Source organism: Carcharodon carcharias, chromosome 7, assembly GCF_017639515.1.
Source record: "Carcharodon carcharias isolate sCarCar2 chromosome 7, sCarCar2.pri, whole genome shotgun sequence".
NCBI lineage: Eukaryota > Metazoa > Chordata > Chondrichthyes > Lamniformes > Lamnidae > Carcharodon > Carcharodon carcharias.
This window is the reverse complement of record NC_054473.1, coordinates 188,817,353-188,836,343: the sequence shown is the minus strand read 5'-3', so window position 1 is coordinate 188,836,343 and position 18,991 is coordinate 188,817,353. Positions and strand designations below refer to the sequence as shown.

The 18,991-nt window shown below is 43.6% G+C and overlaps 1 protein-coding gene across 1 annotated transcript in view; it reads right to left on the bottom strand.

Annotated features, from left to right (window-relative positions):
- pepd (peptidase D) overlaps positions 1-18,991 on the bottom strand; it is a 237,520-nt gene that overhangs the window by 214,218 nt on the left and 4,311 nt on the right. The window contains exons 2-3 of the mRNA XM_041192615.1: positions 13,264-13,447; positions 494-621 (exon numbers count right to left, since the gene is read on the bottom strand). Coding sequence (XP_041048549.1) covers positions 494-621; positions 13,264-13,447 — 312 coding nt within the window. The remainder of the gene's footprint in view (positions 1-493; positions 622-13,263; positions 13,448-18,991) is intronic.

The following is an 18,991-nucleotide window of genomic DNA, read 5'->3' as shown; positions in this document are numbered from 1 at the left end:
CAGGAAGACGAATGAAATGCTGGTCTTTACATCTAAAGGATTAGTATACAAGGAGGCGGGAGTCATGCTTCAGTTATATGAAGCCCTGGTTGAACCGTCCCTGGAGGACTGTGAGCCTTACTGGACACTGCACCTTAGGAAAGGCATACTTCACTTGGAGGGCCAAAGGAGGAGAGATTACACCAACTAGGATTGTATTCCCTAAAATTTAGAAGTTTAAGAGGTGATTTGATTGAAATGAAAGGGAAGGAATTCCAGAGCTTAGGATCCTGGCACCTGAAGGCATGTCCCCCAACGTGGAGTGATTAAAATCAGGGTTGCACAATCGGGGGGAATGCAGAGATTAGAGAGATCGGGGTGGGGGGCGGCGCTAGGCCATGGAGGGATGGAAGCACAAGGATGAGAATTTTAAATAGAAGCATTGCCAGACTGGGTGCCAATATAGGTCAGCAGCAGGGGTTCAGAAAGTCACAGGAGATAGAAAGTGCCTTACGTCCCCATCCACACAGCGTAACTCTCTGGGAGCTTGGGCACAAACAGCAGTGACTTGCCAGTAGCGACGTCCACAGCACCATAGCAGTCTCCCTCGGTCACTCCAAACGTCCAGTGGAAGTAAGATTCCTGCAACAAGGAACAAGCTTACTGTTTTGAACATATGCTATCCAATTAAATCCACTCCCCTGCTCCTTCTCCATCGCCCTGCAAATTTTTCACCTTCAAGTATTTATCCAATTCCCCTCTGACTGCTCCTATTGAATCTGCTTCCACTGCCATTTCAGTCAGCACATTCCATATCAGAACAACTCACTGCGTAAAAAAATTCTCATCTCCCCTCATCCCAGGCACCGGCCATGGAAATACAACAAACCAAGATCAAACTAAATGACTGTCACAGCTACCTTGTTACTTGCTGGAATGTGTGGATGTATGGATAATTATATAATGTATGTCACTAATTACCAGCTCCTTTCTTACTGCATATGCATCAGTTGTATGGGAGGTCACCATGGGCAGCCCCTTACACCATAATGCTCAGAGACAGCCCCAATTCTGCACTCTCCTCCGCTGAGCTGAGATCCCATCCCATCATTCCTGCTACCCACCACAAACTCCAGACTCTACAGCTTCCTCTCCAATAGCTTGTAACAAGTTGCTTATAGACATTACACACTAACTGAAGGGCTATCACAGCTGCATGCTTTAGTGGGTCTGTATCAAGCGATAAGGATAACCAGCGGACAGTGAAAGCCCCCAGACTCTCTCAGGACTGAGAAGGAACAAAGGTGACCTTCTCCTTAGAATGCAAGCAACATAAGAAATAGGAGCAGGAGTAGACTATTGGGCCCATCGAGCCTGCTCCACCAGCCAATACAATCGTGGCTGATCCTGGGCTTCAACTCCATATTCCTGCCCACTCCCTATATCCCTTAATTCCCTAAGACCCCAAAAATCTGTGTAGCCCAACTTAAATGTATTCAACAATGGAGCATCCACAACCCTCTGAGATAGAGAACACCAAAGATTCACAGTCCTTTGAGTAAAGTAATTTCTCCACATCTCAATCCTAGATGATCAGGCCCTTAGCCTGTCTGTGCCCCCGTGTTTTAGATTCCCCGGCCAGTGGAAACAATCTCTCAGCATCAACCCTGTCAAAACCCTTCAGAATTTTGTAGGTTTCAATGAGATCACCTCTCATTCTTCTAAACTCCAGGGAATATAAACCCAATTTACTCAGCCTCTCATCATAAGACAACCTCCTCGTCCCAGGGACCAATCTAGTGAATCTTCATTGTGCCGTCTCCAATGAAAGTATATCTTTTCTTAAATGTGGAGATCAAATTGCACACAGAATTCCAGATGTGGCCTCACCAAAACCCTGTACAATTGCAGCAAGCCTCCTTTATTCCTGTACTCCAATCCCCTCACAAAAAAGACTAACATGTCATTTGCCTTCCGAATTGCTTGCCGCACCTGCATGCTAACTTTGCGTTCCTTGTACAAGCAAACCCAAGCCTCTTTGAACATCAACACTTAGAAGTCTCTCACCTTTTAAAAAATATTCAGCTTTTCTATTCTTAACACCAAAGTGAATAACTTCTCTGAAGGAGGGTCATACAGGCTTGAAACATTAACTCTGTTTCTCTCTCCACTGATGCTGCTAGACCTGCTGAGATTTTCCAGCATTTTCTGGTTTTGTTTGAATAACTTCACACTTCTATATTATACTCCATCTGCCATCTTGTTGCCCATTCACTTAACCTGTCTATATCTCTTTGCAGTCTCTGTGTCCTCCCCACAACTTACCTTCCCACCTAGCTTGGTATCATCAGCAAACTTAGATACATTACTCTCTGTCTCTTCATTTAAGCCATTAAGGAGGTTGACTGAAGTTAGGAATTCTGAAGACATAGGTTGATAGATTTTCAGGTACTGAGGGATATGGGGAGGTGGAGAAGAGGTAGATCAGCCTTATTTAATGAAAAGGCCTACTCAAACTCAGATCTCTTCACAAAATTTAAATGGCACAGAAGGAGGCCATTCAGCCCATCATGTCTGTACTGGCTCTCCAAATGAGCATTATGACCTAGTGCCATTGCCCTGCCTTTTCCCCAAATCCCTGCACATTATTTAATTAATCATTTAATGCCCTCTTGACTGCCTCGATTGAACCTGCCTCCTCCACATTTCCAGTCAGTGCATCCCAGACCCGAACCGATCGTTGTGTGAAAAAGTTTTATCTCACGTCACACTTGCTTCTTTTGCAAATCAGTTTAAATCTGGGCCCTCTCATTGTTGATCCTTTTACGAGTGGGAAGTTTCTCTCTATCTACTCTGCTCAGCCCCCTCATGATTTTGAAAACTTCTATCAAGTCTCCTCTCAGCCTTCTTCTCTCGAAGGAAAACAGTCCCAACTTCTCCAATCTTTCCTCATAGCTGAAGTTTCTCTCCCTGGAACCATTCTTGTAAATCTCTTCTGCACTCTCTCCAATGTGTTCACATACTTCCTACAATATGAACTGTTCCTGCACTTCCTTCAAAATTTCACCCCTTATTTTACATGAACTTCATCTGCCACCTATCCGGCCGCTCCACCAATATGGCAATGTCACACTGACACGCGCACACACACACACTGACTCGCACACACACACACTGACGCGCACACACACACACACACTGACGCGCACACACACACACACACTGACACACACACTGACACACACACACTGACACACACACACTGACACACACACACTGACACACACACACTGACACACACACACTGACACACACACACTGACACACACACACTGACACACACACACTGACACACACACACTAGTTAAAGACGATTCCCCCTTTAGAAATCCATGCTGGCTCTTCCTCATCAACCCATATTTTTCCATGTGACTATTAATTCTATCCTGAATAATTGTTGCTAGAATCTTGCCCACCATTGAAGTTAAACTGACTGGTCTGTAATTGCTGGGCTTACCCTTACAACCTTTTTTGAACAACAGCATCATATTTGCAGTTCTCCAGTCCTCTGGCACCACCCAATTCTAAGGAAGACTGAAAGATTATGGCCGGTGCCCCTGCAATTTCTACTCTCACATCCTTCAATATCCTTGAATGCATCTCATCTAGTCCCGGTGCCTGGTCAACTTTATGCACCAACAGTCTATTCAACACTTCTTCCTTATCAATTTTGAGCCTTTCTAGTGACAGAGTTTCCATGTCTGTTATAATTTTACATTCACCTGAAAGAGCAGACACAGCCTTGGGTTAACATCCACCATCTACTGACTCAGAGTTAAGTGTTACCCACAGAGCCAAACTGGCACACTCATTATGGCAAGGAGGTGGCAAGAGAGAGGATAATAGACACAGTAAAATTCTTATGCCCTAACATCTCACCTAAGCCATGGTGGTGAAGCCTCCTATTGTGCACAACAAGCAAAACCCAGATTCACTGAGTCATTTGCTCTGATCAGAGCAGTTAGTATTAGCTGCTCAACAGAAGTAACAAACACTAGGTAACTGTTGACAGTAACTAAATGCAGAATACACAGCCAGGTTACCCTGCTCTGTGATATAGCTTTATAACAATGCTTGATTTAATTACTTGCACTATCCCAAACAGAAGGGAGTGAGACTCAACCTTTCCTAACTCTTATCAGATTGGACTGTACCATCCAGCAAACACAAGGCTGTTGCATTTCATTCCTTGTATTTAACAGATAGATTTGTTCCGAATATATTAAACAGATTACTTCTAAAGATCTTTACGCAAACGTAGCTCTTAATACACGATTGGATGAGTTGCAATGTTCCTTTTATCTATTAGCAATATTGCTGTCAGTACTGTATTGTACAGTTCTGACAGCTGCAATGAATCCCAACAGCACCAAGCAATGTTTAACCTCAGTGTCTAAAGTGATAAAGAAAAGAATAATTCGCTTTTCAATGTGGGATTGATTTCCTGTTAACTGTGATAGATTATATATATATATATTATATATTGAGTTATACTGCTAGTGTTCAAAATGGGAAGAATGAGGTTAACATTTCTAAGATTAAGGGGTAAGCTACCCTCAATCAGGAACATCCTGCATCTTTGAGAGAGCCTTAGCTTCATATCTGGAAGTCTTGGAAACTACAGAATTTTAAAGGCTGTATAGAATGACATATGTAAAGACCAAGGCAGAAAGGAGAAGATTAGGGACTTGTCCTGTTAATCATGTCTAAAGAGCACATTGCTGTAAATGACTTGGATTGGTTTTACTGGGATAATTATATTTTCTAACTATCCTCCACTCACTGCATTTTGCAGGAGAAATAATGCTGCTTTTATTGGGAGACATTGCTGTAGTTTCAATCATGAATTCTGTTTCCTGTCAATCATAGCAACTCTTAATCTTTTACTCAGCAGAGACTAATTTGTTTGTCATCAGTTCTGCCATTAGTCCCTCCTGGCCTCCAACTGATTGACATGATTCTGGCAGCCAATACTCAACTTGGAACTTCAATTCCCCCTTTACATCTACTCTCATCTGCCTCAATTTGATGATTGTAACGGATCTCAGGGTTCCAATTCATTGATCCAACAAGGCAACAGAATAAAAAACTACTCTCTTTAAACCTCTTGGTCCACAACATTTGAACAGGAGAAAGCACTGAGCAATGACGAACAAAGCCGAGCTGTCTGACCTGGGTGCCAGACATAATCCCACAGGCCATACTACAATCGTCCTGCCTATGAATTCAGGATTATGCCCAATATAATCAGAGGTGGGGGATTCATAAAACACAGAGGCAGAGCACCATTCCTTTTTGGAACATACATGTCTAACCCACAACACAATGACAGTTGCTCCACATTGATACTGCACAGGGTAAAGCAGCTTTCCACATTTGGTTAACCAGAGAGTCTCCTTACTTAAGGTAGTACACACATGTATTGGAGGCAGTTCAGAGAAGGTTCACTAGGTGGATTCCTGGGATGACAGTGACTGAGTAATAGGAAACAGACGGTAATAGTCAATGGATATTTTTCGGGCTGGAGGAAGGCTTGGAGTGGAGTTCCCCACAGGTTGGTATTGGGTCTCTTGCTTTTCCTGATATATATTAATGATCTAGATCTTGGTGTGCGAGGGATAATTTCAAAGTTTGCAGATGATACAAAACTTGGAAGCATTGTAAACTGTAAAAAGGACTGTGTAGAACTTCAAAAGGGCATAGACGAGTTGGTGGACTGCGCAGATAAGTGGCAGATGAAGTTCAATGCAGAGAAGTGCGAGGTGATGCATTTTGGTAGGAAGAACTTGGAAAGACAGTATAAAATAAGAGGAACAATTCTTAAGGGGCTGCTGGGGCAGAGGGACCTGGGTGTATATGTGCTTAGATCATTGAGGGTGGCAGGACAAGTGGAAAGAGCAGTTAATATAGCATATAGTATCCAGGGCTTTATTAATAGGGGCAGAGAGTACAAGAGCAAGGAAGTTGTGCTGAACTTGTATAGGGCACTAGTTAGACCTCAGCTGGAGTATTGTGTACAGTTCTGGGCACCACACTATAGGAAGGATGTGAACACATTGGAGAGAGTGCAGAAGAGGTTTACAAGAATGGTTCCAGGGATGAGAAAGTTCAGTTAAAAAGATAGATTGGAGAGATTGGGGCTGTTTTGCTTGGAGAGGAAAAGGCTAGGAGATTTGATAGAAGTGTTCAAAATCATGAGGGGGCTAGACAGAGTAGATAGGGGAAACTGTCCCCGCTCATAAAAGTATCAAGAACGAGAGAGCACAGATTTAAAGTGATTTGCAAAAGAAGCAAATGTGACATGAAAAAAAACGTTTTCACACAGCGAATGGTTCGGGTCTGGAATGCACTGTCTGGAAGTATGGTGGAAGCAGGTTCACTTGAGGCATTCAAGAGGGAATTGGATGCTTATATGAATAAAAACAATGTACAAGGGTATGGGGAATAGGCAGGAGAATGACACTAAGTCATAATGCTCATTTAGAGAGCCAGTGCAGGCATGATGGGCCGAATGACCTCCTTCTGCATTGTAACAATTCTATGATTCTGTGATATGAGGAGTTTGTCTTTTCAGGAAAGGTTGAGCAGGTTGGGCATGTACTCACTGAAGTCTGGAACAATGAGCAGTAATCCCATTGAAACATACAAGATTTGGAGAGGGCTTGACAGGATTGATGCTGAGAGGGTGTTTGCTTCGTGGAGGAATCTAGGGGTACAGTTTAAAAATAAAGGGTCTCCCATTCAAGAGAGCAATCAGGAGAAATTTCTTCTCTCAGTAGGTTGCTAGTGTTTGGAATTCACTTCCCTAGCAAGCAGTGGAGGCTGGATCATTGAATATATTAAAGGTCAAGTTAGACAGATTTTTGCTTGTCAAGAGAATCAAGGGTCATGGTGGGCAGGCAATAAAGTGGAATTAAGACCATAATCAGATCAGACATGATCTTATTGAATGGCAGAGCAAGCTCAAATGACCTACTCCTGCTCCCATTTCTTATGTTCTTATGGAGATAGACTTGGTCAGCAGCCTGCCATTTGGCTCATCATGAGCAGTTCCCAGCTAGCATTATACAGTGCAATGCACTGGATATTCAGCAAGGGTTTTGATAGAGCAAATAGGGAGAAGTTATTTCCTCTGGCTTGTGGATCAGTAACCAAAGGTCATAGATTTAAAGTAATTGGTAAAGAATTTGGAGAGAACCAAGGAGAAATTTCTTCAAGCAGGTGGTTGTGCTCTGAAACACACTGCCTGAAAAGATGGTGAAATCAGATTCCCTAGGAACTTTCAAAAGCCAATTGGACACATGCTTGAAGAGGACACATCTGCAGGGTTATGGGCAAAAATAACTGGCAAGTGGGACTAACTGGACAACTCGTCCAAAGAGCCAACACAGACACAACAGGCAGAATGGCCTCCTTCTATGTTATAAGATCCTATAGAAGCCTCTCCTGATAACTGTTCAGGGGATCAGGATGTAGAATCTGTTTAGGTGGAGATGAGGAATAGTAGGGGAAAGAAGGCTCTTTCCACCTGCCCTGCCACCTTCAGTGATCTAAGCACATATACAGCCAGGTCCCTCTGCTCCAACAGCCCCTTAAGAATTGTGCCCCTTATTTTATATTGCCTCTCCAAGTTCTTCCTACCAAAATGCATCACCTCACACTTCTCCACATTGAACTTCATCTGCCACCTATGAAAGCTGAGCTGGCTGAAGTGAACTGGGAAACTAGGGTAGGGGATAAATCAATAGAGAAGCAGTGGCAGTGGTCTGCAGGCCCTCCCAACAATAACCACAATGTAAGACAAAGTATACAAGAAGAAATATTGGGTGCTTGTGATAAAGGGACAGCAATATTCATGGGTGATTTTAATCTACATATAATCTGGAAAAATCAGATTGGCAGTAGTAGCCCGGATGAGGAGTTCATAATGTTTTCGAGATAGTTTTTTGAGAGCAGCATGTTCTGGAACCAGCCAGACAGCTGGTTATATTAGACTTGATATTGTGCAATGTGACAGGATTAATTAATGATCTCAGAGTGAAGGCACCACAACATGATTGAAATTTACATCCAGTTTGAAAGGGAGAAGAACGGGTCTGGGACTAATATCTTAAACTTAAATACGGGCAAATATGTGGGCAAGAAAGCTGAGCTGGCTGAAGTGAACTGGGAAACTAGGCTAGGGGATAAATCAATAGAGAAGCAGTGGCAGATATTTAAGGGGATATTTCAGAATACTCAGAATAAGTATGTACCTTGAGTCATAGAGTCAGAGTTATACAGCAGAGAAACAAGCCCTTCGGCCCATCGTGTCTGTGCTGGCCATCAAGCACCTATCTATTCTAATCCCATTTTCTAGCAGTTGGTCCATAGCCCTGTATGCTATGACATTTCAAGTGCTCATCTAAATAACTCTTATATGTTTCAGGGTTCCTGCCTCGACCACCCCCTCAGGCAGTGTGTTCTAGATTCCAACCACCCTCTGGGTTAAAAATATTTTCCTCAAATCCCCTCCAAACCTCCTGCCCCTTACCTTAAATCCATGCCCCCTAGTTATTGACACCTCTGCTAAAGGGAAAAGTTTCTTCCTATCTATGCCCCTCATAATTTTGTAGACCTCTATCAGGTCCCCCCTCAGCCTTCTCTGTTCTAAGGAAAACAACCCCAGCCTATCCAGTCTCTCTTCATAGCTGAAACACTCCAGCCCAGGCAGCATCCTGGTGAATCTCCTCTGCACCCTCTCCAGTGCAGTCACATCCTTCCTATAGTGTGGTGACCAGAACTGCACACAGTACTCCAGCTGCGGCCTAACTAGCGTTTCATACAGTTCCGTTATGACCTCCCTGCCCTCATATTCAATGCCTCGGCTAATAAAGGTAAGTATCCCATGTGCCTTCTTAACCACCTTATCTACCTGTGCTGCTGCCTTCAGGGGTCTATGGACATGTACACCAAGGTCCCTCTGATCCTCTGCACTTCCTGTGTATTCCCTTGCTGTGTTAGTCCTCTCAAAATGCATCATCTCACACTTCTCAGGATTAAATTCCATTTGCCACTGCTCTGCCCATCTTACCAGCCCATCTATGTTGTCCTGTAATCTAAGGCTTTCCTCCTCATTATTTACGATTCCACCAATTTTCATGTCATCTGTGAACTTACTGATCATACCTCCTATATTCACGTCTAAATCATTAATGTACACTATAAACAGCAAGGGTCCCAGCACCAATCCCTGCGGTACACCATGCGTCACAGGCTTGCAATCACAAAATCAACCTTCGACCATCATCCTCTACCTCCTGCCACTAAGCCAATTTTGGATCCAGTTTGCCAAAGTGCCCTGGATCCCATGGGCTCTTACCTTCTTGACCATTCTCCCATGCAGGACCTTGCCAAAAGCCTTACTGAAGTCCATGTAGACTACATCAACTGCACTGCCCTCATCTACACAACTAGTCACCTCCTAAAAAAATTCAATCAAATTTGTTAGACATGATCTCCCCCTGACAAAACCATGCTGACTCTCCCTGATTAATTCATGCCTCTCCAAGTGGAGATTAATCCTGTCCCTCAGAATGTTTTCCAATTGTTTCCCTACCTGATGTTAGACTCACTGGCCTGTAATTACCTGGTTTATCCCTACTACCCTTCTTGAATAATGGTACCACATTCACTGTCCTGCAGTCCTCTGGCACCTCTCCTGTGGCCAGAGAGGATTTGAAAATTAGTGTCAGAGCCCCTGCAACCTCCTCCCTTGCCTCACACAGCAGCCTGGGATACATCTCATCTGCACCTGGGGATTTATCCACTTTTAAGCCCACTAAAACAGCTAAATCCTCCTCCCTTTCAATGCTAATTTGTTCAAGTATATCTCAGTTCCCCTCCCTGATTTCTACACCTACATTGTCCTTCTCCATAGTGAACACAGTGAAAAGTAATCATTTAAAACCTCACCTATGTCCTCCAGCTCCACGTACAGATTGTCACTTTGGTCCCTAATGGGCCCTCTTTCCCTGGTTATCCTCTTACCCTGAATAAATTTATAAAATGCTTTGGGGTTTTCCTTTATCTTGTCCACCTGTGTTTTTTCATGGCCCCTCTTCATTCTCCTAATTACTTTAAGTACACCCCTACACTTTCTATAATCCTCTAGGTCTTCCGCTGTTTTCAGCCCTCTCTATCTGCCATAAGCCTCCTTTTTTTTTTTCCTTATCCAATCCTCTATATCCCTCGACATCCTGGGTTCCCTGGACTTGTTGGTCCCACCCTTCACCTTAACGGGAACATGTTGGCCCCAAGCTCTCACTATTTCCTTTTTGAATGACTCCCACTGGTCTGATGTAGACTTTCCTACAAGCAGCTGTTCCCAGTCCACTTTGGCCAGATCCTGTCTCATCATATTGAAATCGGCCTTCCCCCCAATTCAGGACCTTTATTTCCAGTCCATCTTTGTCCTTTTCCATAACTACCTTAAATCTTAGAGTTATGGGTCACTATAAAGAAAATTTCTAAAGTTGGGGGGGGTACCCACCATCCGTGGTTAACTAAAGAAGTTAAGGAAAGCATCAAACCTAAGGGGAAAGCATATAACTGGGCAAATGTGAGTGGCAGGTCAGATGATTGGTCAGAATATAAAGAATGGCAGAGAATGATTAAAAGGTTTATCAGGATAAAAAAATTACAGTATGAGAAGCTAACTAGAAATGTAAAAACGGATAGCAAGAGCTCCTAAGGATATTTAAAAAGGAAAAGAGTAGGTAAAGTGAGTATTGGTCCTCTGGACAGTGGGAGTTAATAATAGATAATAAGGAAATGGCAAGTGAAACGAACAAATATTTTGCTTCTGCCTTCACTAGAGGATAAAAAAAATTCTAGTAATAGCTGTAAATCAGGAGATGGAAAGGGGGGGAACTTGGTGAAATTACAATCAGTAGGGAAGCAGTCCTGAGCAACTGATGGAGCTGGAGCTGGAGGCTGACAAATCTTCAGGTCCTGATGGATTTCATTCTAGGGCCTTAAAAGAGGCGGCTAATAAGGTGGTAGGTGCGTTGGTGTTAATTTTCCAAAATTCACTAGATTCTGGAAAGGTTCAATCAGACTGGAAAATAGCAAATGTCTATTCAAGAGGAGAGGGAGGCAGAAAACAGGAAACTATCGGCCAGTTAGCTTTATGTCTGTCGTGGGGAAGATGGTAGAATTGATCATTAAGGAGTTATAGCTGGGCACTCAAGAGAAAATCAAGTTAATTGGGAAGAGTCAGCATGGTTTTGTAAAAGGGAAATCATGTTTAATCAACTTATTGGATTTCTTTGAAGGAGTAAAATGCGCTGTGAATAAAGGCGAGCCTGTAGACGTGCTGTATTTGGATATCCAGAAGGCATTTGATAAGGTGTCACATCAAAGGTTACTGCAGAAAATAAAAACTCATGGTGTAGGGGGTAACATGTTAGCCTGGATAGAGGATTGGCTCACTGGCAGAAAACAGAGAGGATGCATAAATGGGTCTTTTTCTGAATGGCAGGATGTGACGAGTGGAGTCCTGCAGGGATCTGTACCGGAGCCTCAACTTCTTACAATTTAAATCAATGACTTAGGTGAGGAGAGGAAGACACGGTAACAAAATTTGCAGATGACACAAAGATAGGTAGGAAAGTATGTTGTGAAGAGGACATAAGGAGGTTGCAGGCAGATATAGATAGGTTGAGTGAGTGGGCAAAAATCTGGCAGATGGAGTACAATGTGGGGAAATGTGAAGTTGTTCACTTTGGCAGGAGGAATAAAAAAAAGAGTATTACCTATAGGGAGAACCACCGCAGAAGTCCAAGGTGCAGAGGGATCTAGGTGTTCTAGTGCATGAGTCACAAAATGTTAGTATGCAGGTGCAGCAAGTAATTAAGAAGGCTAATGGAATGTTATCCTTTATTATGAGAGGGATTGAACACAACAGTAAGGATGTTATGCTTCAGTTATACAGGGCATTGGTGAGCCTTCATCTCGAATACTGTGCGCAGTTTCGTTCTCCTTATTTAAGGAAGGATGTAAATACATTGGAGGCGGTTCAGAGGAGATTTACTAGATTGATACCTGGAATGAGTGGGTTGTCTTATGAGGAAAGGTTGGACAGACTGCGCTTGTTTCCACTGGAGTTTAGAAGAGTGAGGGGAGACTTAATTGAAGTATACAAGACCCTCAACATTATTGACAAGGTGGACATGGAAAAGGTGGTTCCTCTGGTGTGTGAGTCCAGAACTAGGGGGCACTGTTTTAAAATTAGGGATTACCCTATCAGGATAAAGATGTGGAGAAGTTTTTTCTCCAAGGGTTGCGTGGTTTTGGAACATTCTGCCTCAGAAGGTGGTGGATGCAGGGCCATTGAATATTTTTAAAGCAGAGGTAGATTGATTCCCTTGCCTAACAAGAATCTAAGGTTAATCAGGGTTAGATGGGAATGTGGAATTCAAAACACAAACAGATCAGCCATGATCTCATTGAATGGCAGAGTAGGCACAAGGGGCCGAAAGGCTTACTTCTGCTCCTACTTCATATGCCACTTGTTTTTATGTTTTGCTTTCACAGAGCACTGACCCTTATGCTGTTGTAAGACATACTGCTCTCACCTTTATGAGAGCACCTTCTTTAGTCTTTAACACTCCCTTTGCCTTCTGTCCATGATACCTTTGTCAAATCTCTCATGAGCACCCACCTACCCTTCTATTTTGCTCCATCCTCTCTTAAACAGTATAAAATCCATCACATTTCTACCTCTCTTCAGCTCTGAAGAGTCATACGGACTTGAACTGTCAACTCTTGTTTCCCTCTCCATAGATGGTTCCAGACCTGCTGAGTTTTTCCAGCATTTTGTTTTTATTTCAGCCCTGTGGAGAGTCTGATACATTCAAATTGCCTGCCTTACAAAGAACGACTATTCTGGCAGTTCCCTGAGAATGCTGAACTCCCCAGTGTGAGGCAGCTCATTCAGGAGAAGTGGAAACAAAACTAGCTCCTTAGAAGGATTTGTGGAAGGGGACAGAGTGGGAGGAGGCTCATTTGGCACATAAAGACTAGCATGGATCTGTTCACAAAGTGGCAAGCCTCTGTGCTGCACATTCTATGTAATCGTGTGCCACTTTCATTAACACACAGCTAGCTGTCAACCCAAGTCATGGAACAGAGGTCAGTCTACCCCCACACCTGTTTCTTAGGGCATTAGAAACTGCAACTCACCTGACGGAAGACGATATCAGTATCAGTGCAGTATCGCTGAGTCTGATCTCCCCCCTGCAACACCACCACCGCTTTCTTTGGCACCTGTGTGTTCCGTCGTAACTGTTCACATAGCCGGCGTCTGTTCAAAGCAAAGAGGGCCATCGGCACCTGGAGGGTCCCACTGCCAAGCGAGAAGGAGGGCCTGAAAGCAGGGTATAAAAGATAAGGTTAACTGACTATATAACAAGCAGTGCCAAACGAGACCTCCCACCATGAGTAGAAACAGACACAACATCCACCCCACCCATCCCTTCACCCAATCAATGGGTGATGCTCTCGTCTCAGAATCAGAAAGTCCATGGTTTTAAGTTCCACTCCAGAGACGTAAGCACATTATCCAGACTGACAGTCCCAGTGCAGTACTGAGGCAGTGCTGCAGCGTCAGAGGTGCAGTCTTTCAGGTGAAATGTTAAGCTGAAGCCCCGTCTGCTCTCTAAAATGAATGCAAAAAGATCCCATGACATTATGTCAAAGATCAGCACTCCCAGGTGCCTTGACCAATATTCATCCCTTAATTAATATTAATTAAAACAGATGTTCTGACCACTATTTCACTGCTTTTTGTGGGATCTTGCTGTGTACAAATTGGCTGCCACCTTTCCTATAACAGTGCCAAAACTTCAAAAACTAATTTCACTAGTGAAAGTGCTTTGGGGGTGCTCTAAGGTGGTGATCGACGCTATGTAAATGCAAGTCTCTCTCTTTCTTTCAGGCCTAAGTTTCTAAAATCAAGTCCTTAAATTTTAGCTCGGCGGGTGGGCGCAATCGGCAGGCCCGGGATCGGCTGGGAAATGGGCGATTTCACACTGGCTGGCCAATTAATGGAGCTGCCAGGGAGGGGGAAGGAGAAGGACGGGCAATCGCTGAGAGAAAGCTCCCCGAGGGCAGAGAGCTGCCGCAGGGAGCTGCAGATCCAAAAACGTTCCAATAAAATTTTTTAAAAAGCAGAAAAAAAAGCGTCCAAGCATCACAATCAGGCAGCTAAAAATATAGATGATAAAAATGCTGCCCACAGATTTTTATTTTTAATGTAATTACGGAAATCTCATCCCGACCTTGGATGAGGTTTCGTGGCAAATGTATAGGCCCCCCGGCCAATTCACCCATCTGCCAACTGTCAGGTTGGACGGGCAATGAAAAATAGCAGAAAACTGCGTCATTAATGGGCTTAATTGCCCTCTTAATTCTGCACGTGCTCACTGACCGATATATCGCGCGAGTGCGCAATGACATCAGGATGCTTGCCCGATGTCATCTTACGCGATTTCATGCCCGATCAGGTAGGGCACGCACCCACCTGATCAGTGTAAAATTCAGCCCCAAGGTTCCATTGGCACACAACATCCAACCATCTAAGGATGTGTTCCAAGAAATCCAACTGGACAAGAGTGAGCACAGAGATCATATTCCTACAGTCAATGCACTGCAGCAAATAACAAGGCAAAAAGAATGCTGAAATACATAGCCAAATCAACAGGGCAGGTCAAACGTGGGCAAGGAAAGCTGCTGCCAATTGCCACCTACCGGCCCCCACTCTGTTTGAAATCTATCCTATTTAGCACGGTGATATTACACAACGTGATGGACAGTGTCCTCAATGTGGAGACAACACTTCATCTCTACAATGAATGTGTGGTGATTACTCCTTCCAGTACCAGCATGGAGAGATGCAAGTGAAACAAATAGATTTGTAGGACGAGGTCAAATAGGTTTGTCCCTCTTGTTGGTTCTCTCATTACCTGCTGCCAGCCCAGTCTAGCAGCTATGTCCTTCAGGACTTGGCCAGCTCGGTCAGTAGCGGCACTCCTGAGCTACTCTTGGACAATGAAGTCCCCACCCAGAGTACACTCTGAGCCCTTGCCATTCTCAGTGCTTCCTCCAAGTGGTGTTCAACATGGAGCAGCGCTGATTCATCAGCTGAGGGGGCAGGAGATAACATACAATAGGCTGAGCTAAGTGCTCAGCAGCAAGGACAAGGCTGAAGCATTTGCAACCATCTTCAGCCAGAAGTGCCCACTCAGGTGCACATTAAAGATTATGGCATTTTTTAAAACACTTGGAGTTCTCCACGGTGTCCTGCTAATGTTCAGCCCTCAACATAAAAATAAGTCATTTACTTCATTGCTGTTTGTGGCAGCTTGCTGTGCACAAATTGCCTGCCACATTTCCTACATTAAACAGTGCCTGCACTTCAGTGTTTCGTTGGCTGCAAAGCGCTTTGTGTCATCCTGAGGTAAATGCATATGTTTTGTATATCTCTACATTACAGATCTGCACTCAAGACAGTTATTACATTGGGCAAGCTGCAGCAATGTGCGCTTCCCAGCAAGTTATCATGCAGCCTCACACCAAAAAGCTCCCTCTGATTTCCACTCAGGTCAATCATTGTGCTCTATTTATCAATCTCACCCTCCCTCCACCTGACATATCAACTCACATGTCTCCCACAAAAACCCACCTTCCCAACAATCACCTTCATACATTAACTAACTTGCAGGCAGCACTTACAATGGAATGAGCTTTTATTAAGATCTCACACCCTCCTGCCAACTCGCAGTGGGGGTGCCCAAGTCAATTGTTCTCAATCAACCCCACACGGGCTGAAGAAATTATATTTTCCTTTCTTATTCCCAAAGACAGCTGGAAACTCAGGCACAGAGATTCATCCTCTGATGTTTTAACAGATGTGTTTCTTTCCCACAAGCTCAGGTAATTCCTGTCAGCGTTTACCCTCCATCCTAGTAAATAATCCTAATCACATGCACCCACCCTGTTCCCATATCCTTTACCCAGAATTTTACAGTGATAGCACCGAAGGAGGTTATTTGGCCTATCAAGCCTATCCCAGTTCTTTGAGAGTGCTTTCCAATTACTCCCATATCCCTGCTCTTTCCCCACACTCCTATAATTTCTTCCTTTTTAAGTAGAGATCCATTTCAGTTTTGAAATTTATTATTGAATCTGCTTCCAAGACCCTTTTAAGCCGTTCATCCCAGGTCATAACTGTGAAAAAAATCTCCCTCTGCCTGTTTTGCCAATATTCTTAAATCTGTGTGCTCTGGTTTCTGGTTACCAACTCTCCTCCCGGTACAAACAGATTCTCCCCATCTTGTCTATTAAAACATCGACCTTTTAGAACAATTCTGTCAAATCTCCCCTCTGCTCAAGGGAGAACATTCACAGCTTCTGTAAACTCTCCATAAACTGGGTACCATTTTGGTAAAGCTCCTGTCTAAGGCCTTTTCAAAACACAGCACTCAAAAATAGGCAGAATATTCCACCCAACTCCTAACCAGCGGTTTAGTAATGTCTACCATCATTTCCTTGCTTTTCCATTATAAGCCTCTATTTATAAAGCCAAGAAGACCTTATGCTTTTCTTTAAGCAGTTTTGTCAACTTATTTAACGTTTCAGGTCAATGATCTGTCACCAGAACCACTCAGAGTTCTGAAAGGTTATAGATCTGAAATGTTAACTCTGGTTTTTCTCTCTCCACAGATGCTGTCAGACCTGCTGAATTTTCCCTACTGCTTCCCAATTCCAATCCCTGAACCCAGCAAGCAGCAGGTGATGAGAAATAATGCAGTTATTTCTTTTAATATTGCTGGTTAGAAACAGTCTAGATCTGGAGATTTATTCAGCTTCAATCCAACATTTTGTCCACCGTTGCACAGATTATGTAAAGTCTCTGGAGACTCTTGAACTCACAATCAGACCTCGAGTAAGACAGTTACCCACGAAGACATGGCTGGCAACACTATTAATTTGTAGACAGCAGATTTCAAAACTGGCACAATTTGCATATCAGCAATCACTGTTCTATAAAACAGTCATAAAACACAAAGCAATTGAAGAAGGCAGCTCACCACCACCTTCTCAAGGGTAACTAGGGATTGGCAATAAACGCTGGCCCAGCCAGCAATGCCCACATCCTGTGCATGAATAAAAAAAAAAAATTCCATGTGTAAAGTGTTGAGATGGGGCAAGGGGCAATATAAATGAAAACGCACAGACCTTTCTTTCACACCTTAAATTAGGTCTAACCAGTGTACCAATGAAGTCAATTAAAGATCATCATTAAAAACAAAAAAACCGCGGATGCTGGAAATCTAAAACAAAAACAGAATTACCTGGAAAAACTCAGCAGGTCTGGCAGCATCGGCGGAGAAGAAAAGAGTTGACGTTGAGTCCTCATGACCCTTCGACAGAGTCGTGGAAGATTCTGAAATCCACGACTCTGTCGAAGGGTCATGAGGACTCGAAACGTCAACTCTTTTCTTCTCCGCCGATGCTGCCAGATCTGCTGAGTTTTTCCAGGTAATTCTGTTTTTGTTAAAGATCATCATTGCTCTACCAATGGGTACCCAAAGCAGCCTCTGTAATACACCACTCACTATCGCAGTCCTTTGGGTTCTGTGTACTTACTAATGAGACACAATTGTGAACTGCAGACAACATATCCCCAAACCGATTGGGCATCTCATGACGGCCAGATTCCTATTCCACAGCACTACCACCCAGACAGGTACAACATGGGGTTAAATACTGAGTAAAGCTCCCTCTACACTATCCCCATCAAACACTCCCAGGACAGGTACAGCACGGGGTTAGATACAGAGTAAAGCTCCCTCTACACTGTCCCCATCAAACATTCCCAGGACAGGTACAGCACGGGGTTAGATACAGAGTAAAGCTCCCTCTACACTGTCCCCATCACACACAACTTGGGGGGATACAGCACGGGAGTGTCCAGCCAGTTTAACTGACCAATTAAGCCTTGCAATTCACTTGATCATCTTTAAATATAATATCTTTCTGTGATGACCTAGCACAATTAACTGGGATTGGATAACACTGTCTAAATGGAAATGTGAATTAAAATGATTCCAGATGTACTCTGTTTAATATCTAAACCAATATATTTAAAAGTCCCACAAACCTGTCTTCCAATTTCAAATCCTACTTTACTGGGATCAGATCTGATGAAAGGTCATTGACCTGAAACATTAATGCTATTTCTGGGTCCACAGACACTGCCAGACCTGCTGAGTGTTTTCAGAATTTCCTGTTTTTATTTCAGGTTGCCAGCATCTGCTGTATTCTGCTTTTCAATCTTTTCCTGTTATTGGCTGAAGGTTAAATATTGGCCAAGACTTGGAGAACTTCCCTGCTCTCCTTCCATAGCGGCTGTGGGATCCTTTCCACCGAATGGGTACATTGGGCCCCAGGTTAACATCTCATCTGAATGACAGCACATTCGACAGTGCAATATAAACGTTAACACAGTAAAACGTCCCAAAGTGTTTCTGAGTGCTAATGCAGCACTCCCTCAGTACTGCAGCACAGTGAGAGTCTGGATTATGTGAGAATGGGGAGGGGGAGGTCATCACCAGAATCTCAGTCTGTAATTCTTCTTTTCTAATTCTATTAAAATGTGCATTCATCTTTCAGTTCTATTCTGAAGGTATGTTCTCTCCAGCATGCTGACTAATCTGCGGTTTCTCCAGTCTTTTCTGTTTTCCCTTCACTCCACCCAGCCTGGCTGCATTCTGCAGGGTTGTTTGGACCTTTAAACTCACAATCCCATTTAAAACCAATCCAGCTCCTTTAACAGACTAGTTACTCACGAAAATTTTATAATCTTTACCCTCTCGCTTCTCCTGAACCTGCTGCCCCTAGCTGGGCT